The sequence below is a fragment of the Lagopus leucura genome, unplaced genomic scaffold (assembly GCF_019238085.1).
Source record: "Lagopus leucura isolate 7727_CA_CO unplaced genomic scaffold, USGS_WTPT01 Super-Scaffold_1, whole genome shotgun sequence".
Taxonomy (NCBI): domain Eukaryota; kingdom Metazoa; phylum Chordata; class Aves; order Galliformes; family Phasianidae; genus Lagopus; species Lagopus leucura.
The window spans coordinates 13,484,015-13,493,395 of NW_024962250.1; the positions used below are offsets into that span (position 1 = coordinate 13,484,015).

The following is a 9,381-nucleotide window of genomic DNA, read 5'->3' on the forward strand; positions in this document are numbered from 1 at the left end:
GAGCACCTGCTGTACTGAGCAGAGGTGATGTGCCCTACTGGATGGATGGAACTGCAGCAATGGAGACCTGAATTTCTATGGGGACAATTTGAACAGCAGTTTTGTTTTTTGATAGGAAAAGGCAGAGAAGAACAGGTGGTGATAGAGTGGAAGGAGTAGATCTCACAATATATATTGAATCTTAAATTACAGGGAAGATTTGAATGGTGTCTGCTCATACTATTGAATGTGTGACTTTTGACATTGAGGAGCACTTACACTGCAACTTTTTTTTGTTTGCAAAACAAAGTTGTCTTGCTATTCCTCTGTTATTAATTAAAAATAAACAACGCAGTGACAGAATTGGTTCTCGGACACTATTTCAGTTGTTCTTTCTAGTTTTGAAATAGCTATCTCCAACTAAATAGCTGTTTTTCTCTTAAGATATTTTTCTCAGTGTGAATCTCACTTCTCTTCTACTATTGTTTTAAAATACATAACTGTGAGCATAGATGCTGGAGTTTGTCGTCACTCCATGCTATATTTTCTGTAGATAAAATGAAGTCATTGTGGATTAATTGGTATTTTACTTAAACTGTAATTTTTTTATCTGATTAAGGTTTTAATTTCTAGAAAATTGGATGTATCCTCAAAGTAGGTCTGAGCCAGCTGAATAGGTTTTTGACAGAGATGGTAATATAACTTAAATATAGTTTAAATAATAATTAAAGTCTAGATAAGGCTTATCTGTTTTTAATTTAAAAAACAGCTTTTGCTTGTTTTATGATTAAGGGGGAGTTGTAGGTCTGATGACGCAACGATTCGAAGATCAGATTAAGTTAGGGAAACTACTTGTGTTTTGGAGGTGTTGTGGCCCAAAAGATTGGTATTTTTTTTTCAAGGACTGGCAAATTCTCACCCTTACACATATATTCCTTAGTCCAAAAAAGTTCATTCACATTACCAAGAGCAACGTATTCTTCAGAACAGTTTGAATTGCTCTCTGTGTTGTAGATGTCAATACAAGGATGTTCAGTTTGTCTGTAGCTTCCATGATGCTATTACCTTTTAGTTGTTTCATCTAGTAACAAAATGTCATTCCACTTGGGACAAAACACAAAAATATATCAGAATAATGCTAAGAGGTTTTTTTCCTAGGTAGAACTATAATTTTGGGTCTAATAGCTGATTTATTCTCTGTATTAAACACAATGTCCTTTCTTTATATTGCTTTTTTATTATTTTCATGGATAAACACCTTATTGTAATGCATGATCTTCCTCAAGTCAGTGCTAAGCATAGATTTTGGTCTATTTGGGAAATGCTAATTTTTACTAGTCTTCATTCTTTTCTTCCCAGTTAATGATTCTACTTCCTAGTTTAACCACTGCATGTTGCCAGTGGACCAGAATATGGACTTTGCCATCTATCTCTCTGCCCAGCTACTCCCATGAAATTCTGCTCTTCCATAAAGTTCCCCTGAAGTAAGAACTGACTCAGCATTCATTAGCTGAGGCTGAGTATTTATTTATGAAAATATTCGCAAGTTAACTAGTTCATATTTGTTGTAGCTCACCTCACTAGATGACTCAAGGGGCAATTTAGTGCTTTGGCTAAGTTGATGCATTTGCAAAATGCTACCGTAAGTGTTGTTCCCTACTGCTAGTGTGGAGAATAAGGTAGAGATATCTCTGAAGGAAGATTGTTCTTTAGTTATTTCTATATGCAGAAGCACAGTGGGGTGCATCTACCAGTGTGGCTCCCTGTGACTGCATGATTGCTCAGTTCTACTCCAGAGAAGCTGCAGTTGTGTGCAGCTGGAGACAAGGAGAACAAGAAGTGAAGCCACTCTTTTTAGCAGTACCAACCTTTTCAGAATGTCAAAATCAGGCAGTAAGTTAAGACAAAAATTAAGGAAGGAAAAAGAAGGCAGAATTTTCGAAGAGTTTTCCAAGAAACTTGAAAATAGTCTTGTTGCTTCATAGATATACAACAGAAGTAATAACTGAAGGTGTTCTACCTGTCCTACCCTTTCTGGTATCTGCACAGGCTGCTGGATGCCACATAACTACTGGGTGCTGGTAAACAGAATTAAGAAGCTCACCTGATGGAGATCTTCCTTACTGTGAGACTCTCTCTTCAAGGATTGAGCATACATGTACTTACTGGCATGAAATAAATGGAAACTTACTCTTTTACTCAGAAGAAATAGAAATGTTGACACTATTTAAAGAATACTATAATTAGATGAAGTGCTTTAAAATTTAGCTCAAAATCTGCAGAAGTTACTATTTGTTGGTAGGATATGATGTTTTAGGTAAATGCCACTTGCTGCTTAGATTAGGATATGGTGATATGGATTCATGATAAAGTTATTGGTGCTGTTTTATATCTGACTTGATACATGCTACAACCTGATACAGTATTTGTGTATTGAAAAAATACCTAAAACAAAAATGTGTGACATGGTAATGTGGCAGCTTCCTTTACTTATTGTTGCCTGAGGTTAAGGCTGATTATTTCAAAATGATGGAAGCTTCTGATGTACTGGTTTTTAAAGAGAGTCTGTGATTATTGAAACTTTAAACAAAGGGAAGACTTAGTAGGTGCTCCCTAGCTTTTTGTGCTGCAGGATTTGCTGTTGAGCTTAAGTTCTTTTCCTGATGCTTATGCATTTCCCAGTGACTTCAGAATTCCCCACTTAAGTTATGATTGCAGAATTCGTCCTTCGTAAAAAGCCAATTACATTCTCAGAGTAAACTAACTTTTATATAAAAAAAAAAAACAAACCACAACATATATATCAAAGGAATGTAAGTAAATTCAATCTTTAGTAAGAAAATACAATGCAACGTGTAGAAAAAGAAATAACAAGGCTCAGCAAACCTGCTTGTAGGAATATGATTACACTGTTGCTTTTTGAATCAAAATAGATTTATATCTTATTTGATGGGTCTATTCTGAGTATACTAACCAAGTAAACTTGCTTTTTTTCTTGCAACTTCAATGATGTCAGAACAGCTTGACTGATGACCATGAGAAGTAAATTTTCATCTTTTTCATTTTTATTTCTTTTTCCTGCTATGCAATAAGTAGCAAGATCTGATTACACTGCGGTGGTGTTATGATGCTGTTTGTGTTGAGCTGAAAAGCAACATACATGCTTGAGTGATTTCTTTTAACCAGGTGTATAACAGCAAGTTAACTTTTAACAGAGAAGGCAGTAGGTTTCAGCACTGATGAGTAAGTTAACTTTCAACAGAGAGGGCAGTAGGTTTCAGCACTGAACAGTAAATACTCTTTGAGCTGGGTGTTTTATTGAACGTCTTGTGACCTTATGGAAGAGAACACTAGAGATAGCTGTGATGTATAGGAGAAAGATTGACTCAAATACGAGTTTTAGCAATATGCTTTCTGTGATGGTTTTTAAGGTAAAATGTGTATCAGAGAGAACAAAACAAAAAGAAAAACCAGCAAAAATGAGGCTATGCTACTGTGGGTTTGTTATTTGTCATATTAAATTTGCCATAACCAAGTTTGACAGGCTTTTTATTTTTTTTCAGCAGACAATGTTATTGTTGAAGATTACTCAGATGCCTTCTGTCCATTTTCTGCCTCACATGCTATGTCATGAAAGCTTTGATACACTTAGTACATAATTTAAATGAATGACTACTTTGGCAAGCATAATGGAAGGCACGCATACTGTCCTTCAATTGCACAAACCCATAATGGAGGTTTGTTACATCAGCTTCTATCTTCCAGAGGGAAAAGTCAGAGGATTTACTTACAGGGGCTGTGTGACTCTGGATAGAACCAGTAAACGTTTCTGTAATTGCTATAAAGTACAGGAGAGATTGGAGATGAGAGAACAGCCATATGAAAATTTCAGAGATATTATTTTCAAGCAAACTACAACAAAAGACATTCTCACTGAGCTGTACAGACTAACTGCTGAAAAGGAAAAACTGTTATCCAGTCTTTTGAGATCGCATCACATTCTGGGCCTTAACATGGGACATCAGGAGGAAAAGAAACAGGCTGTTTCTGGAGTCACAAAACTTAAATGTGATGATTGTTCCAGTTTTGCATATCATCAGGAGTTCTTTCTGGATTCTGCAAAGAGAGACAAATTAAATGGCAAGAAAATGAGGAAATATAGAAGAAAAGAGAGCTTTGATGAATTCGGGCACTGGAAAGGGAGAAATAAGTTGTATGAACAACATTCTTTACTGAGGGGGCAAGGCATGCAAATGAGTAATGAGAAGATGCTCCCCATGAGACTTTCTACCAGGAGTTTTCCCAGTTCCTTTTCTGCCTCCAGTTGTGTAACAGCAAAAGGTAAAGACTATTTATTACCAGATGCTGGTATACAACCAGCAAGAGGGATAAAAGAAGGGTATTTTCTTGAAAGCAACAAAGCTATGAAACTGGATGCTGATTTAACAAGTTCTGTATCAAAAGACAACGGTGATAAAGTTGCAATTGAACTACTGGATAATGCAGAATGCATTCCTGAAGTTATAAATGTACAGCAGAGTATCACGTTGGTAAAATCATCTCAGGAAAATCTATCTAACAACCTAGAGAAGTTAAGCAAATCTGCAGTTCCTAAAACCTTGAAAAATGTCAAGTGTACGGACCAGGTATGCAAGAAGAAACCAGGATTCAGAATTGCTGCTGAAGTACAGGATTCAGAAGCTTGTGACAAAAAAGCTGTGAAAACCCATGTAGAGTCATTATCTGATTTTCACAAAAAAATGGTTTCTCCTGTTTTCACGACAGTACATAATGTGTCTATATCAAGAACTGATGGATATTCAGCAGATGAAACTGCTGGATACTCTAGAAACAGTGTGCTACAGGAAGAGGAGCAAGATGGCTCTGTTTTGAAGTACAAAGCAGAGAGAGTGCACATTACCGATGAGTCATGCAACCTTGTGGGAGCAGTCAATAAAGCTCTTCTGAAAGTTATACAGAGTGACAGTTTAGATGAAGCTGCAGAATGGAAGAGACTGAAACAAATTACAAGAGTAGACAGAAACCTGCCAGGCTCAATATATGAGAAAAGAACCACGGTATCCTGGGGAAAAAACAATCATTTATTTCTGAACCTGCCTGTAAATGAAGACCCTGATGATTCTCAGACAAGTAATAAGCTGGAAGAGAAAAAGCTACATTCACCCTCGTTACTAGCAGTGAGTAATGTTTTTAGTAATTCCTATCTACTATCTAATGCACACAAACAAATGTCACCTATTCCTTCTCCATTATCTTCAAGACTGCCTACCCCGCAGCTGCATCATCGGATTCTTCCATTACCTACACAGAACTCTGAAGACGAACCTATGTTTGGTGACTACTGCAGTGGGAGACAAAGTGCTATAAACCTCTCTTTCAATGATTTGGAGCCACCATTTTATCTGAAGTTTTCTGAACCTGGAGAATTAGGATTTGCCATCAGACAACCATGCTTACATCAGAATGCAACTGCAGGGCAATTTGAAAAGCGCGCTCTACAAGAGAGACTAACTACTCAGACAAAGCAGAATTTCTGTGCAGGTCAGTCCTATTTTATATATTTAAAAACTGATAGAATTGATAATCCATGAAAGTGTCAGAGGGATTTTTTTAATACTAGCCTTTAATAATGTTTTAAATGAAAGAAAATCTATTGACTTTTAAAAACAAAAGTTGTAATTATGTATGATTTACTTTCAGATGTTTTTTTAATCTTATTTTATTCAATGCTATTGTTAGTGAATGTGCCCTGTTAACCAAAGTTAAACAGGTATGCAGAGAGAGAGGAAATGCTGAGCTGTAGTATTTCTCCTATCATTAACTATATATGAACTTTTAACTTACTCAGAAATATACCTGAACACAATAGCTAAGATAATCTTTAAAATTAGTTATTTTTCTGCATACAATGTTCCTGCTATTCTTGTGTTCTAGTCTGTCAAAATGTTGTCATAGCTTTTATTGTCCAAAGCATTCTTTTTACTTTGTTCAGATTAACTGATAGAATATTGCATAAGCAAGCTAATTTACATTGCCTTAAGTATAGGACTGGTGTGACCATTTTGCTTTAAGAGGTTAATGAGACAACAGAATGCTTTGCTTTTAAAAGGACTGCATCAGGAACCGTGTTACAATGCATTTGAGTGTGTGGGTGTTGGCATAAATATTTACTGTGAATATAAAAATACAAAGCTGTATACCATGTATCTGTCTTTTTTAGCTAGAATTTTGTCATCTGTATCAGTCTTCTCTGAAAAATGGGAAAGCTGGAGCACTTAACTCTGTAGTAGTCTGGGTGTAGTTAGGCTGGTGTGCATGCGTTACAGGGAAGGCTGAAAGTACAAACTGATAACATTCTATAAATGAGAAAGGGGTCCCAATCGGAAACCTTAACAGTTTTCAGGACAATTATGATAATTTTCTTTGCTCTCAAATTGAAAGGGAAACTGAGAAACATGGGGAAAAAAAACCCTCTAGTATCTTTATTTCTTAGTATTTGCTTAGACTTGAGCTTCTTGTGTGAAAGATCTTTGCACTCCCAATGCTTTGTCCCTTCATAGACAATTTGGGTCTAATCCAGTACAGCTTTGGCTAATCCAGTTCAGTAAAATTGCACAAAAATTTCTCTTCTTTCCTTTTTTTTTTTTTTGATTAAACTGGGAGATTACCTAAACTGCCTCAGAGTCAGGCCTAGTAAGTATTGCTGGTGCAAGATGAGTTGTAGAATGCTGCAGATTAAAACAGATGGGAAGACAAGGCTTAAGGAGAAAGAGGCGTGTAAGAATGTGGAACTATTATCTTAGTTACAGGGTGTTGAATACTGCCTATGCCTGCTGCTTCTAGAAGTTGCTTTGTAATTCTTGTTGCACTCAAGGCTAAGTTAAAGTGTTGTTTGAAGAGATGACAAAGCTGATGTAAACACTGTTAGCAAAAAAGATGTGCTCTTGTTTCCTTTCTTCATTGGATTCTGTTGCTCTTTGTTTTACTCATTTTGTTGTTTCTGGTGTTGATCGTATCTTTTGGTGAGCTGAGTTAGCCTTTAATGACTTTTTCATTTAGAATCTGTGGATGGGTAACTGTGCTTTTTTTGCTGCATTCCAAATAGGAACACATGCACACAAATAGCATCTATTGGCTTAAAATCATAGTTAACCAAAAGCATCTTAGTAAAGAGAAAAAAGTGCAGAAAAAAAACATTTTAGTTGTTTACAGTTACCTTACAACCTTAGTGTAGATATCAAATATCGGTGCAACTTTCTTGAAGATGTAATACAAGAAAAGGAAACAAAGCAATAGCATTACAACTTGCCAGCATTATTACCCATGTGTCATGAAAGCTGTATCTTGATGGAAAAGATTCCTACTATACCACCATACATAGAATTGTAGATGTCTTTGGATCTGGGATTATATGACTTTCCCATTTTCTGAAATAGAAGTTAAACTGTCCTTATTTACAAAGCATTGGTTGTACTACTCTTCTGTAAGCTGATAGCTGTAAGTAATAGACCATAGTGTAGCGAGGCAAATGAAATATCTCCATGTTATTGCCTAAACATCAAGACGTACAGCTGTAAATCTGCAGTCCTGATTTGCATTTTGCTAGGAAGTTCTTCATGTCCTAACATAGAGATACATTATTCTTCTTTTGCCCTGAAGTAACCAAGCTAGATTTTGAAACCATTCTCAACACATCTGAATACATGTCTGAGTGAAAAATATTTTGAAACCTTGCTGTTCCCAACTGTGCTTTTCTCTCAAATTGTGCTGATAGAGAAGTCTAGGGAGAAAATTTTCAGAACCATTTTATTAATGCAGGTTGACACCAATATGCTGTCTTATTGAGTATTATCTAAAAGAGAAGGAAGATCAGTGGTATTTTTAGTAGTTGCCTGACTCAGAAAAGGAAACTTAAAAATTACTGGGTATGCCATAGCGTCTATGAATTTAGGCAAGTCAGCTAAGACATCTCATTATTCTGGGATTGTGACCATGCTTTGAGTCAGCTGAAGATATTGGAATGGCTCATTCATCATGCTTTCTTTATATATATTAGTGCTACTTTGTAAAAAGTATAAAAAGGAAGAGGGATGAAAGCAACAAATAATGGAGTGAATGGTGTCACCTCAGTTTTCTAGCCAAGGAAGATTGACTCTTTCTGTGATACCAAGGAGAATACAGAGGAAAAAAAACCTGATTACCTTTCGAGAAACTGAACATGAATAGAACAGAATAAGTAAGGCTAGTGCCTGGCAAAATGGCTGAGCCTGTTACACTGAAAGGGAAAGCTCCATCTTCTTATCTTCCCCTCTCCTAGCAAAGTCCTCCTTTTTTTAACCATTCACAGCATCATTGGAACAAGTCTGCTGTTTGTCTGTCTTTCCACTAATTAAAGTCAGATCATTAAACAAGTTAAAAACTAGGCCAGCAAGGAGAGAAGTTAATAACTTCTGCTAGTTGTCAACGGTTTACGAGCTGGTTCGGCCCAGTTCCATGACTATTGGGGCAGAGGGATTTTGCAAAATCCGTGCCTCTGGAAAAAGGAGATGGGGACCCCAAAGTAATTAAAAACAGGCAACGATCTGAGGAAAAACAAAGTAATTTACTAAATATGGTACTGGAATGCAAGATAACACACCATAATACAATATAATCAGAATTGAAGCTAATAAATCAAATATAGTGAAAGAGAGAATGTCCAAAAGGTGGATAGGCCTCACCATAATGCTGAGGTAAGATGCGCAGTCCAATTGAGCAGCAGGGAGACGGGAGGAGAGCCAGCGAAGAAGAGCAGACGAAAAAGAGCGCATCAGGTGACCTTGCCAGAAGTTATATCTCCTCTCTGGGACTGCAAAGTCCCCTGGGGAATGTAGTAGTTCTTCTCTTCTGAACAGGTACTCAGAACTTGAGCATTAATAGTTAAACTCCCAGTGCCCCACATGATGTTATGATGCAGAATACCAAAAACCAAAATTCACAAAACCATGATACTAGTTTAGTGGGTGGAATGGTTCACTAGTTGTCTGATGGAAACCAAAGCTAGTGCGAGGGAAGATCTTTAACTCTGCTATTAAGAGACAGAATAGACAGGGGAAGAAAGACCACGCCTGCTGTCAGTGAAGAATCGTTAGGTCTCTAATACACCAACTGCACGTGCAAACTTCTTCTGGTACTGGCTAAAATTGAAGTTGTTGAGAGTCATTCATCATTCCTAAGCAGTGAATTAAATTGTGTGAGGATTCAGAACTTTTAGAGCAGTACTTAAGCTTAGTTGAGAGTTAAACAGGAAGGAAAAAAGAAGGTAAGAGAAATTGAGGAAGGGGAGCTTGAATAGACTTGGTAGGGAGGCAGACCTTGTCCAGAGTGGAGAACAGGAAGGAA

The 9,381-nt window shown here is 36.8% G+C and overlaps 1 protein-coding gene across 1 annotated transcript; it reads left to right on the plus strand.

Moving 5' to 3' along the window:
- The first annotated feature begins 3,842 nt into the window (after window positions 1–3,842).
- LOC122175246 (formin-1-like) lies at window positions 3,843–5,642 on the plus strand. The gene is made up of 2 exons (XM_042862726.1): window positions 3,843–5,177; window positions 5,310–5,642. Exons 1-2 carry the CDS (start codon window positions 3,843–3,845, stop codon window positions 5,589–5,591), a joined length of 1,617 nt encoding a protein of 538 aa, XP_042718660.1. The 3' UTR covers window positions 5,592–5,642.
- The last annotated feature ends 3,739 nt before the right edge of the window (window positions 5,643–9,381 follow it).

What these genes read in the sequence shown, in the direction of transcription:
- LOC122175246 (XM_042862726.1), top strand. Translation starts at nt 3,843, where the DNA reads ATGAGAGAACAGCCATATGAAAATTTCAGAGATATTATTTTCAAGCAA. An exon ending in ATTCACCCTCGTTACTAGCA is followed by an intron (nt 5,178 to 5,309) that starts GTGAGTAATGTT and finishes TTACCTACACAG; the next exon opens with AACTCTGAAGACGAACCTAT.